This window comes from Rhodnius prolixus, unplaced genomic scaffold (assembly GCF_049639745.1).
Source record: "Rhodnius prolixus isolate KJV_2025 unplaced genomic scaffold, Rpr scaffold_1, whole genome shotgun sequence".
NCBI lineage: Eukaryota > Metazoa > Arthropoda > Insecta > Hemiptera > Reduviidae > Rhodnius > Rhodnius prolixus.
The window spans coordinates 44,908,359-44,923,164 of NW_027411581.1; the positions used below are offsets into that span (position 1 = coordinate 44,908,359).

Consider the following 14,806-nt stretch of genomic DNA (forward strand, 5'->3'; position numbering starts at 1 on the left):
TTTAATTATCTCTGCAGTGATTTTTGCTTTCAGTGGTTGCCTTCTGGAATTTGTACTTTGTTTAGACGTACTTGAGTCGTTTCATATTTAACCATTTTTTGTTTCTTTTTTAATGTCGAATTTTGTTCCAAACATTTTCATTAGAAAATTCGTATAAAGTTCAAAAGAAATGAACTGAGCCACACCTCTGAGCTGAATTTTCCTCTGTTGTTTCTTCAACTCAATATTAAAGAAAATATAAAGTCAAAAGTAAATAATTTTTTTTATTATTATGTATTTATTGATTAGAAACACATACACTCACAATGTTTGTGTTATTCAGTATTCAGTACGATATTTTTGGTTGATTTATCAAAATACAGTAGACGATGGACGACAAGTTTTATCGAACGAGGAGCCTTGATTTCACTTTTAACAGGTTCCGGAGATTACTTTCTTCTGCGGCAGGGAGTCAACACTTGGCCGGTATGTTTAGTTTGTACTGAGGCCCCTCTCCAATATAAACTCTGTAACTTCTACCAATCCTTTCTTCAGTTATGTACACAACGAAGTAAGTACATTTAGCTTCTCTTTTTTTTTGTATTTAGAGGGGGAGCTCCCTTCCCCCGACCTCTCCAGTCTTGTATCCCCTAAAATACTATTCTGTAATCGGTGACCAACTTTTCAGTGTTCCTCTTGTTCTTGTGCTACTTACCACGATCGGATTTATTTGGTTTAATAATACAGGTAATACACGTGTTCTCCATATACTAGTTCTATGTATCTACGCTAAATATGTTTTGTGTTATTATTTCTGTGTAAAGACAAAAACTTTCTTTTATTGGATTTTCCTCCTCTAAATTTTAGTTCTCTTTTAAAAGATTATTTTATTTTTTCAAAATTATTTAACTTAATTTTTTTCGGCTACAAAAACTTTAGTTGCAAGATATGAATTTGATTGACTAATCCGATTTCTACAGTTATAGTACTTAGCTCTCAAATGTTTTATTTTCTTGAATAAGAAACAAATAAGAAGACAAAAATTATTTTAACTTTATTTGAAAATTCTGCATTTTTTGTTTGTTTGATTTTTTTTTGTAAATAAGAGAAGCAATTTTGAAAGTAAAAATCACTTGAATACATTCTTGATCGATTTACACATCCGACTTTTTCTTAGAATTAACATCTCAAAATGACCGGTGTTTATTGCAATTTTATTTAGTTGTTTTATAAAGTTTTGAACTTGTTCAAAGCAAGAAATTAGGATGCATTTAAATTTTAATGATTCGTATCTGATAAATTTAAAGATACATTAAAATTAGAATGTTCTCTGCGTACTAGAATATTAATACCTTATTTTCAAAACAATATTTTTTTTAAAAAACCTACACGTTGCTGATTTTCGCTGAATCCTAACACAGAAATTGATTATTAATACTAATTACTGTTAGAGATGGGTAATACTAATTACTGTTAATTTAGGATCCTTATCTTTTCAATTAAAAATAGTTGAATTGTTTAAAGTTAATGCCGTTAAATTACGATTCCTCAACTTAGTTAAAAATACCTGCATAACAAAACTTGTTTTAGTATCAATGATTTAAAAGAACGATTTTATAGGATGAAAAAATAACTGCCAGTGTCAGTCATGATATATTTTTATTATGCCGAGCTTTCGACCTAGGGGCTAGGTCATCTTCAGGGCTAATTGACAATGTAATATTTTACATGATTAAAGGGTTGGCGTATCTTCTGTCTTGTCTGTTTATGGACTGAGACTGACAGTCAGTTGAATTACCGGAAGCTAGTTCAATTTGATTTTATGTATAGAAACTGATGGAAACTAATAAAAAAAGTAAAGAGGGTTTTGAGAAGTTTGATTTTTAATGAGTTGGAACGGCATCATTTAAATGTACTCACATAAAGATGGAACGGGTCAGGAATATTAAAATTCTAAGCGGATTGGAAATAAATGTTTCACACAAAATACATTCAGCATTTTATTTATTTAGTTTTAATTTTTGAGATATCTTACAAATATCGTACAATTATCTTTGCTGTGTAAATAAAATATTTACAATTTTTATTAAAACTACATTATACTATCTGTATAATCTTCCCAGAAAAATCGATTTTAGACCGACCCTGGAGTAGATGAGTTTTACCTTGTGTAAAAAAAAGGAGAGCGTGTTAGTCACATTTATATGAACAGGAACTCCAAAGAACGGAAATACTTACTGAACCCGAACATCTATAAAAACTAATACGGTAAAAATTCCTACGCGAAAAATCACTTTTATTTCGTCGTTTGTAGTTAACAATAAAAGTAAAATGAAGTAATATTTTTTTAGACCAGCTTTACGTCCAACTACCAAATTAGGTGTCACAAACGGAGGCGGATAGCAAATATACTTTACCGTTACATCTCATGTTAACCATTACTTTAAATCCAAGGCATGGACCGGGAATCGAACCCACTATACTGCAATACATCTCGCCACTAACCGCTCGTCTACCGTTTTATTCAGATTTTTTTTTTTTTTTTTTAAATTACCCCCAGATGTTTAAAAAAACAGTTTGAAGGGTATATTTAAACAAAGGTTTTTTGGAAGCTAGATTTTGAAGTTCGTTCTGAAACAATTTTTTTTGGATCACTGGACAGCCAGCTATAAGAACCTCCTAGGAAGAGAAAATCTAAGGGCCAAGAAAGCTGGATTCGAACCAGTGACTTCAGCGTTTCAGTATTCGCTAACCTCAGCTAATGCCTTCCCTTACTATTATTATTTATCATCGGATCACAATTTATTTTATATTATTTAAGGATCTTTGGCTAATTAAAGACCTTCAAAAGACGCAAATAGTTTTGAACTGGAGAACAACAGGTCTTACCAATTGCAATATATGTATATTGTTTTCGCTTTGGCGTCTTTCTCAATGGAGCTGAATCGTACAGAGCTAATATTTTTTCATAAATTATTTAGGTATATTATTTTTTTGGAAGTGGAATTTAAGTTTGTCATTGGATAGTGTTAAGCTTTCACTAAGATCTTCGTCATTCTATGATTTAAATTTCTTCAAATTAAAGGATAAATTGGTCGCTCATGAACTCCCGCGTAATGGAAATAGCGTAAAAGTTTTAGGCCTTGATACATTTTAATCATTTAGTTTCACAGAGTCATTTTTAAGTAAAATTATTAAAAGTTTTTTTCAGGATTGCCACAAAAAATGTCAATATTTATTAAATGGTTTATTGAAACTAATTAACGGAAATGGCTAAAACAGATTGTGGGAAATGTGCGAGTGAGAGAATAAACTAAATAATTAATAATCTTATGCAACCAGATCAGACAATTCCGGTGGCCCGTTTCCTACATTAGTGAATTCTCATTTAGTTCTTATCCTCAAACAATAATTGAAAAACCTTTTCTTTTTTTTTACTTTCACTGACTAGGTAAGTGCATAATTGCAATTATGGAAATTTTGATTTTACGTTTTCACATGAAATATCCGTTTTGAAATATCCTGTGGCCGAAGAAGTGGGTTTTGAGTATTGTCAGCGTGTATACAAGTAAATAAGAAGAACTGAAAATCGCAGGAAGGTTGTAACGTAATATTGGATTAGGTCATGCCAGCGGAGCTGACTGCAATCTAGCAATCAAAATGTCTTTGCCGGAATCACAACTTCAGTAAATAGATTTGTCCACTTTTTGGGTTTTTTTTCTCAAAAATAGAGCCAACGCTCAATACAGAAATTGGGCTCAAAGTGCTCCACAACTTTTCCAAGAAAATTAGGTTAAAAACATTTCTAGGAAAGGGTTTGATTAGGGTTTCTTCATTTGAGTACAATTTACTGTTTTGAGTACTATTATATTAAGATTTTTGATTAAGTTGCTAAAATTCTGAATTTAATGAACATTTCACGACCAGAAGTAGCAATTTACACACTGGATGATCCATTTTTTCCAAAGATTTTTAAAAAAGATTTTCTTTTTATCCACCTTTCAATTGTTGGTCTGTATCTTATATTTTTTTAAATTATAACTATTTATATAATATTCTTTGGAAAAGAAGTTATTCTTCCCTCTGAATTTCCATTTCAGTATAATTTACAACGCTGCGTGGTTTAAATTGTAAAGCGGGATTAAATGTCTATAAAATTCCAAAAGTACCGTAAAATGCCACATATTTAACGCATTTTTTAAATTTTCTAGTTTTTTTTTAAATTAAAATTTTTCTCTAAACCGAAATTTTCTCTAAACTAAGTATTTTTTTTTTTTTTTTTTTTTTAAGGAGTTTCCCCAAAATTGAGGTTTTCCTCGCCAAATATGTTTTTTCTCCAATAAACTCTATCCTCGGCATCACTTTCCGTCAAACCATGGCCAGTCATGTCTATATCGATATCTTCTAGCACCGACTTCTGGACATTCATAATCTCCCGGATCTTATTATTCGTTACTTTTTCTTTTCGGGATTTTCTCGCAGATCTGCGCCAGAAGTCCATTTCGGTAGCTACCAGTTTTTTTCTGTTCCTGCGACCCAATTGACCAAGTCTCGCAACCATACAACAATACACTTTGTACTACGGCATTATAAATAATTGTTTTGGTGCTGTCAAGAATATTTCTGCTCCATAATACCGGATTTAGAATAGCAATAGCCTTCCGACCCACAGCAACCCTTCTTAACACATCCATTCAATTCTAGAACCGACCCAAGGTACTTAAAATGATTCACATTTGTTACATTTTTATTTTCAATTATCAGGCATTATTATTTAATTAATTATTTCCAATTATGTTTTTAAATAATTTTTCTAAAAATTGATTTGAGGTGCAGTCAAAATGTTCTTGTAAATCAACACTCAAAAATTGTAATAAGAGAAAATGGCGTGTCAGTTCCCAACTGATATTTTTTATTCTTATTTAATAAATATTAAGAACAAGTCGACTTATCTGTTACATACATTCTTGTTTCTTGTTCCCTCACATAATATTAGTGAAATCTTTGATTTACTGTTATGTAACCCAGTGTATTTGCGTTGATCAGCTGAAGGAAATAAACCTATAAACATAGAATATATTGTGATATGCTGACTCTGTAGACAAGTTTTTCACTAACAGACACTATTTCTTTTCTTTTTCTAATAATGAAGTACAAAAAATTGAAAAAAAAGGTACTTGTTTTAAATTTTATTTCTCCACTATAATAAACTATGAAATCTGGTGTGAACAATGACAAGTATTGCAGAAAAGATCCTTCGCCACTTGCTAAGAATTCCTGTTAGTTTCATTTCTTTTCTTTTTTTAATGATTTAAGGCGCGTCAACATTTGAGGTCATTGGGGCCCGGAGTTTTTTCCAGTGCACTGTCGGCTTGCGGACAGTGTCTTTTCGTTACAGTCAACTCTGCCCATCACCGGACAGTGAGCTGTAAGAAGCTCCTAGGAAGTGGAAGTCCAAGGGCCGCGTTGGTATCCAGTATTCGCTAACTTCCCTAATTTCATTTTCCATTTTATTAAATTTAAATTTCTTTTTTTACTTTGCCTCATTAGTTAAAAAAAAAAAAAAAAAAATTGGGATCATATCAAATATTTGAAATCGAATTTCCACGGGAAGTATTCGCTTAGAGATTCTCTGAGACCGAAAAAAATGATTAAAAAAAAAAAAAAATGGTCAGTTTTTATCGATGTGTTTCAATGCCAACAAAATATCTCAAAAGCGGAATTACAGGAAGCTGTGTTATATTAATATTGGGTTTAAATAGTTTCGAGTCTTCCCCTCAAAACGAAATTACCACAAATGGATTTTCGCTTTTTTAATCATTTCTTAAAATTGACCGAAAGATTTTTCTTTTTTTTCAATTTATGCACTGATTATGTTCAGTTGATCTACAACTTTCATTTTATGAATAATTTTTTCAGGAAACTTTAATTGCACTTTTGGTAAAGAGAAATAGTGGACTTATCTAGGTAATGCCTTTTTAACGTCATGTGCAGTTCTTACCACTTAAATAAGGCCAAAAAAATTGATTGAATTTTGAGTTCCAACCAAATTATTCGATTGGAAATACCCCTTTAAATAATTGTTTTTATTTCGTTTAAGGTTTTCTTTAAACTTGCACTTACTGTGACTTCAACTATATTTTGAATGCACTTAGAGCTATAACTATTATTGAATTAATTGAAAAAACAAAAAAAATCGGTTTAGAGCAGATCTGGAGGTCGGAGAGAGGGCAGCATCTCTCTTTAGGGACGTTTCAGTACTAGGTATGGTTTTATAAATCGTAAATTTTTAAAAAGACGGAAATGTTTAAAAAATTCGTAGTTAGAATCTTTAATCCTTGAGATTATTTACAGTAACAAAAAGCATTTGATTTCTTTAACCAGATTGTTATTTGAACACTTATGTATTCACATTGATTTATGGTGATCGATAATACAGTCACAAGGAAAAAGGGCACGGAAAAAGTCACAATTCATTTGCACTGGCCGGTTAGAAAAAAACACAGAAAACAAAAAAATAGAATTTCTGGCTATTTAAGGAATGGCGTCATTACCCGAATGTGAAAAATTAGGAGTAACATTCGCCCGATTTTATCTTACCGCAATTTACGTAATGCCTGATGGCTATTAGAATAATCGTACATCTTTTCACTGGCTATTGTAGATTGAAAAAGTACAAGCACCACACGGTGTAGGGCAAACTATATAGTAGGTTCTGTCAGGAAGAAAATGAGGACATCACTGCATTTATTGTGGTAGTGTGAAGAATAGTTTAGCTCAGGGTTCTGGCTATTCGGAGAAGAAAAATCCACGGCTTCATATTTAGCCGAGAAACCTCATAACAGCTAAGTTTAATTGAAGAAGTGTTCTGTAATTAGTGGGTGCCATAACAGACCCTCAGGATCGAGGTGGCATAGGCTTTTTTGGCCAGCCATCGTAGGCTGTAATCTACATTCTTGATCCCTGATCAGTAATTTACCCTCTCATTGCTCTTAAGTGACTTTTAAAGAGAGCTAATCCCCCACCTCTCCCACAGAACTACCTTAAGAATTATCCAGTGAAAATGAAAATGAACATTCAAATGTAAGTTTTTGGTTTACTTAATGAGCGTACGCATTTTGAAGAAAATTTGTCTCCCGATTTTCTAAAAATTCTCACTCTGTATTATGGCAGTTGCGATTGATTCATTTGGTCGGAGATTTCCCACGTTGCGTTGCGGGTCGTAAGGAAGAACAGCAATGACATTGAACGTTAGTGAGAGAAAGGTCATTGTCATTAAGAATCGTGTAACCGAGGCCATAATTAAAAGAAAAAAGACTTCCTAATTAAAAAAGAGTTCTAGGGAGTCGGTGAGAGGGTTACATGTTAGCCAGAAGTAGACCTTGGGCTAAGATGTCCTGTTCTTTAATACTGTGAATTTTATTCCCGTTCTATTTTTTTTACCTGGGGTCTAATTTATTATACAAATACATATTTTTTTTCTTTGTAATACCGTATTATGTATCCATTTGTGCATTTTTTTCTTCTTTTTTGTCAATAGGTTATCTACCGTTACAAGTTCTTGAATATGTTTAAATTTTTCGGGGCACTCTAACAAATAACTGTTTTAAAACAACCTTTCATTTTAGTCAACATTCTCATAATAACCCAAATTAACTATAATGAATACAATAAATACAACCAAAAAAGTGGTAGTCTTGAATTTTACTACAGCTAAGTAAAACCCAAATAATAAGTTACTAATTATCAAATTATATTTACTCATGCAAGAAGTTCTTATTATAACACAGTACAACGTTAATCATACTTATTATAAAACAACTACATTAAGGCAATGAAATGGTTCTGTACTTACTACCCACGCGTGGCCGCAGTAATGACCAGTTTGGTTAGTTAGTACAAATAAATCCTTATGCAACTGTCTTCTATTCCTGAAAAATTTGTTATTGAAAATCAAAGACATTTGTCGCTTCATAATTTAAAGTATGAAGATTAATGCTGCAAATGTTTAATTATTTTGTATGATTGAAGGTATTTAAAGTCAGGGCGAATTTATGGGCTTAATTGTAAATTATGCATTTTAGAACGAAATTAGTTTGAAAGTAAATTTAATTTGGAGAGAAAAAATCATTAAGACAAACCTGATTTTGAAACTGATCCTTTCTCTTCTATATTGCCAATTCTTTACAAAATTAGAATTTTTACATAATGTTTGCCTAATCGAGTTTAACTTAATTAGGTGTACATGTAAGCATCCTGAAAATAAAGTTCATAAAAAAGTGAACAGCTATATATATTGCTGTAACTGAGTAAGTAAAGTAATGCTCAATATTTCAGGCGGTCTTAACTTCCAACTACTGATTAGGAGTTAAAGGCAGAGACAGATAGTAGGAGTAATTTTGTAAACATAATTTTGTTTACATGAAATAAAATCCATGGAATATTCTGGGTATGGAATTCATTATCTTAGAGAACTACATCTTAACTTTGCGGTTCTATGCTCTACCCGCAATTTAGGTCACAACACAATAATTTATTATTTATATAATTACATGTCACATAAGCTATTAGTATTTATAACCTTGTGCATTTGCTTATTTTTATGGTGCTACCTTAACAGAACGGCAATATCTGACGATTTACTGCAATCATTTCACTTACATTCAACTGCACTTATACTGAACTGCACTGCACAATGTCTGAAGAGCTTTCCAGACGCACATCAACCCATCTCGGATTTTGGTTTATGACGACAGTGTGAGGGAGTGGGTTAGGAAACAATGCTGAGGAGACATTGAATCACTTTTTCTTTCTGAAACATGTTTAAAGATGAGGTTTGAAAAGATGCGCTCTAACCGTTAAAACTTTTTTATTAATACTATTTCTTCTAGCTAATCATTTTCATTTTTAAACTGTGAATTAGTAAATTTAGAATTTAGTGTATTTATAAAATATAATGATTCTTCCATTCGATATGAAAATTACTTTCAAGGAAGTACACAACTAGATGTTTTTATTTTTCCCTTTTTCTCTAAAACCGCTTTATCAAATTTTTCTAAAATTATGTGCACATCTGCGCATTTTGGATTTATCACTTGGGGCAAATTCATCAGATTGGGGTAAATGATTTTTATGATTCTTGCTCGGTGATCAGCTAGGTAAGTTCCCCTTGAAAGTGAAAAAGTTTATTATTTTTTTAAAAAACAATTTTCTACCTACTTTCCACAGCCACAAATCATAAGCAACAACGGACAACTTTTGATTTCTTTCCAGAGGCGCTAATATAGCTAATAATAAGTTATATATATTTCCCTAATCAATTAAATTTGGTGAAATTGTGGCGAACTGTGAAAATAATTAAGTATTAGTGTTACTCACTAGATTACTCTCAGTACGCATTTACATCTTTAGATTTTCTTTGTATTCAAAGTTACCATCCGAATAATCTGTTCTGTGTTGCAAAGAAGCTACAAATTTCTCAAACTTTCAAATAACAGATAATTGTTTAATATTTACCATTAGATTATTATATTGCGAAAATCGTGTTATTAAACCTTCTTAGTATAAAAAGGATTCACATTAATGTAAAAGTCTGAATTACAATGAATGAAGCGCTAGTTAAGTTAATACCATTATACCATTTTAATTGGTTTATATGTACAAATTTAAAATTAAAAACTCTCTTTTAAACAGGCGATCTGTTAGAACCTTCTTTGAAAAGTTGCTAAATATTCGTGCACTAAAAATTATAACTTTTATTTATTAATAAGAACATTAACCTTTCTATTTCAGCATACTAGGAAGTTATCAAAAAACCTCTGGGCAAAGTTCATGTAATGTTTGTGCCCGTCCATTATTATGTAATAAATAATAATAGCTTTAACAGTTCAATCGCCTTGAAAATTTCAAATCCTTGGTTATCAATATTTTAATAAAGGATGGTGGAAAGCTGACCAAGTGAAATGTCAACCTGCTTATAAAACCGGTCCTACGTTAGAATAAAATTTGGAATAAACTTTATACTTTGATTTTTATTAAAATAATTTTTTTTGTTTATTACTTTACATCAATCAACTGAAGACAGTAACAACTTTTTTTGGAGTTGATTCAGGAAAATAAAGAAAATTGTTAAGCTATTTCTTCGCGTTTCTAAAAGACCCCGAATCAACACCAAATTGGGTTTGAGGATATGCTTACTTCCTTTTTCCATTTCCCAAATTTAAAGATGTGAATGTTCTGGTGGGAGTTTCGTATTTAAAAAGTATGATCTGTAAGCAATGAAGATTATAAAATTGTTTAAATTGTACGAGATATAGGTAATATCGCTTGTCTCTGTCAACCAACAGAACAAGAATTTTGAAAATGTTTTTTTTTTTTAATAACCAAATTTATGCCGAGTCATGATTTGCTGATTGATTTTATTTCCTTAATCAAAGACCGTATCTTTATGTTCATCACCAGCGTGGACATTCAAGATAAGAAACCCGTTACACAGTCTTTATAGAAGGATCATTACTTGGTATGGTGCAGCATTTTGTCCCCATAATCTTGAATATTCTACCCCAATTAGAGTATTTTTGACTCAATTTTTTTTTTTTTTTTTGTAAAGAAGTTGACATTTTTTCAGGCAAACTAAAAGTATACAGAAACATGGTGAATTTAAAAATGCTATTATGAGGAGGAAAGTTTAATTTATTAAATAATTAAAATAATAAGCTACAGCGCGCCATTGCATTATTCATACCTGCTATACCATGTTTACAAGTTTATACAGTTCCGGCTAACAAACATTTCTCGTCTGATGCCTTCCGGAGAGTTAATTAATGTCTGAAAAAGTAACAGTGTTATGTCAATGAAAATTTTAGCCAGAATTTTATAATAGTAAAAAATCAAATTAGATTAAAAATGTAATTTATAATTTTAAATAGAAGTGCTCATCGTTTTCAAGTGAACAATGCTATGAAAGTAAATTTTTGCTAAGTCAAATTCAATAATCTTCAAATTCAATTGAAGATTTTTTTTTGGCGTGGAAATATTTATTCATTATTTACTTATTGGACGAATTTACAGTTTAGATGTCTGATGAATATACTTAGAACTTCTGACTAAATCTCGCTTCAAACGCCAACTGCAAAGAAAATGGATAATAACCGCTTTCAAAAGTTCCTCCATTTACCAAAAATATTTCACTCTCAAACTCCATGTAGTAAAGCTTGAACGACGTGACTTGGATTTTGTATTTTAAAGAAAATTTTGAATAAGAAAAAGTAATTAATCGAAAGGTTAGATTGATGACGTCCAATTTAGCCGTCATAGCTAAATAATTTTAGCTTGTCACCTCTCTTTACCTGTCCGGTTTTCAGCTATCATAATTGATTCCTTAGTTTGATGTAGAGATTTGGACTACCACTTATAAAGTGATGACTTGGGTTAGTGACTAGAGGTAGTGTGGCTGACTCAAATTGCTTGAATGTATAGGAGAACTGGTCGCATTTTTTCAAAGCAAAATGACAAATTTAAATTTAGGAGAAAATTAACCATACTTGCTCATTATAAAGCACTAAGTGGAATCAATGTGCTAATTAAAGGGTAGTACTTGAAGGGAAGGAGCAGGGCCAAGGATATCTACTCCCTAGCGTCATCTCCTTCTTCACCCTATCATCATACTCAGTCCTCTCTTGAGGATGACTCCCTTCTCTTATCTCTCAGCTATATTGACAGGTGTGAGATTGATGATTAACCCAATCCCGGATGTAGAAATGTAATCCGTCTTTGTGGGCCCGCTCATGGGTTATCACAGTTATCTGGAGGGCTTCACAAAGAAGTAGAGATCAGATTTTTGCCTCTCGTGTTAAATATAAGGGAAGAGTGTTCTAAAATTTCATTCAGTGCAGTAAAAGTTTTTTAAATGAAGAAGAAAAGTGGTTTTAATTGCTCATAATGAGGTACCAAGTTGATTAATGAAAGAGAACTGTAGTCCTGTTTAATGTGAGTTAGAAACTGTGCTAGATGTAAGTGGATCTACCCGTAAGTAATCTAATGAGATACCAAGTTTATTAAATGTTAGAGATATTTGCTGAGTTGAAGATACTGAATGTAGGGGAGAACAAGTTAATTACTCTAATAAAAAGTGATTTTTGTTTAGTACGTTAGAAAAGTAATATTGATTAATCGAACTAAAGTTCCAAGTTAGTTACTGTAAAAGAAAAGTGACCAGTTTTGGGGAACCTCTGCGACATGTTTCTTTTATGTGGTCCCTTTGTGTTGCAAAATTTACGTTTAGGATGCAGTAAAAGCAGTGCGATCACCAAAACCGGAGATGATCACACAAAAATCTCATATGTCTGTTATAACAAATTGTTAGAATATCACTAATATTCTAAAAGCGTTCACTCTGATGTTAAGTCAAAGAATAAAACAAAAAATACTGTCACTTTATAAAAGTAAGTTATTGAAGCAATAAAGAAATAACGAAAATACTGAAGTCAGAACTGTTGAAACTTTATGTTTTGGACTTAGTTTTCAAGGACCTGCCAGACTTCAGTAAACAAGTTTCAAATAAGAATGATACAAGCCTCTCTGACCTCTTGACGTTGCCAAGGAAACATAATTCCATCACGCTCTACTTAGACTATTTCAAAGTTTTTGCTTTATTTTATAAACGTCCTTCTTTCGTACATTAAGTTTTAACTAACTAAATTTCTAGAAGTAATTAAGGTTTTTTTTATTTTTTTACTCTTGATACTTTATTAATCTGTGTCTGTTCATCAAGTTAGAAAAGTAATGTAATTAATCGATAATTAAAGATCAAGCGGTGTAAAATGTGGTTAGGTCCGCTGGATAATATGGTGATGATAATGGATGATATTCCAAAACTAGCCAGGGATACTAGAAACATGCAAGCTATGAGGGGTAAAAGCAACAGAAGTAAACATAACTTTGATAGAATACTTATTGCATTAGAACAGTTATAAAATTCAAAGTAAGTTCTATCTTTTGGGAAAATCTGTAAAAATCTGCAAAACTGATTCAGTAAAGTGTTAATTTTGGTAGCCCAATTCTTACACATGTTAATTGACGTGATTTCCCACAGCGAATTTTTCAACTTCGTTTTTGAGTTGCGGGACAGGATAAAGAAAAGAAAACACACACAAAGACAGATTTGTAAAAAGCCAAATCGAAAGTCTATACGATTCCAGTTCTAAAGTCTGGTAAGAACAAGAACGTGAAAACGTAAGTTATTCAGGACAGATTTATTGTTTTATTGTACAAAATATCTTTTATTTAAAAATTCTTTTAACGAAGATTTTTTTCAACTGATTTACTAATTTTTTTTAAAGAAAAGCTTCAACTCAATTTAATGTTTGGCATTTTACTATCAAGCTTGAGTGGTCCGTTTAGAACAGGGCACCAAATTAAATTGTAACTTGAGGCATATAACTTAAGATGGTTGCAGGACGATAGTAATTTATGTGTAATTATATATTAAAAGGAGGAATTCGTTGGGGACCTTTACTTGTCTTCTTCTAAAAAAACTGAGCTACCGATGCTCTTATGTGCGAATGTTACTTTCATTCTAACGTCATATAATAACGCTTGCATTCATTCATTCGTTGAAAAAACAATATTTCTAACCGCAATTGATGTAAACTGAGTTTAGAGTATTTTAACATATTAACTAATTCGGATTTGCTTCTATAAGTAGTAAAATATTTTAATAAGAATAATTAATTTATCTAGTTCCTTGAGTAAGCTTACACAAAATAAAAATAATATGAAAAATCTAAGAGGTAAAACGATTTTCCTCCAGACAGTGAGAGTTACGAGTAGGAAATCATAGTTGGAGCAATAGGGCACAGAGGCCGGTTATAACCAAGGAAGTGGGAGTTCCTAAAAAGTAGGTTGCAATAAGAGTTACACAGCTGGACATTGGGCAAGTAATGTGATGTTAACACGCTTCACTGTTATGTTAGCCTGTCTAAGCTGGCAGTGTTGTCGTCATTTTATTTTAGATTTACTAATCGATCACCTGTTATTTCTTGTCTTCTTTTATAATTCTATACGGATTGCAATACCTCGAATTGAGCAGTTCCTTTTCTTTTGTCTTGCCTTGTTTTTTTGGTATTAACGTAAATGCAAACAGTCACCGATAATAATTTACTTCTCTTGTCAAAGAATAATTGTATTTTGTACAATTTTTAAACAGTTCTCAAATTAACGTTTTTGATCTGAAAATTTTATATGAAGAAGAGTGATGGTAAGCGCTTCTCTAAATGCGATTGCAGTGTGTACCTGTTGTGCCATATTTATGAGTTAGAGCAGAACAGCATCTTCGAGTTTTGCATAGTTTTCCAGAAAATGGGTTCATCTTATTAGATTAACTCCTCTAATTAGATTTAAATCTTTGTTTTGAACTTCACTCATTCTTCAAAAGTATCATTTATTGCAGTGAGCATGCGTGTTGTTGAAGTCAACCAAAGGAATTTTCAGAAAATGAAAGTTAACAAGTTCTTCACTAGTGCGCGTGGCAATTTCCCCCTCAAACAATAAGTCAATTCTCCTCAACAAAAACTTACAGTGTAAACAGTAGAGTATAAGGGTTGATTAAACCGCAAAAGGTACACAAATCTACAATTAACAATCTACAATCTACAATCAAGCAATTGAAATCTACATTTATTAAACGGACAACAGTTTTTAAAGTGCTGAGTTGATTGATCACGAATACATTACAAGCTACTGCAACCTGGGTCACGCCCAGGGATCTATTTGATGAAAGTATAACTCTAATGTGCTATTCAGACTAGAACTGATTTCGAATAATTAG

General features: G+C 31.7%; 1 protein-coding gene across 2 annotated transcripts in view; it reads left to right on the plus strand.

The window, feature by feature from the left end:
- Positions 1-453: 453 nt before the first annotated feature.
- The window catches only part of LOC141460526 (nose resistant to fluoxetine protein 6-like), a 158,173-nt gene continuing 143,820 nt past the window's right edge, over positions 454-14,806 (plus strand). Inside the window, exon 1 of one of the 2 annotated variants that reach the window (XM_074140631.1) lies at positions 454-550. In XM_074140631.1, the coding sequence (XP_073996732.1) occupies positions 537-550 (14 nt within the window). In that variant the 5' untranslated portion in view covers positions 454-536. Of the gene's footprint in view, positions 551-581; positions 727-14,806 lie in introns of those variants that run through there. The other variant, XM_074140632.1, reaches the window with a different exon arrangement.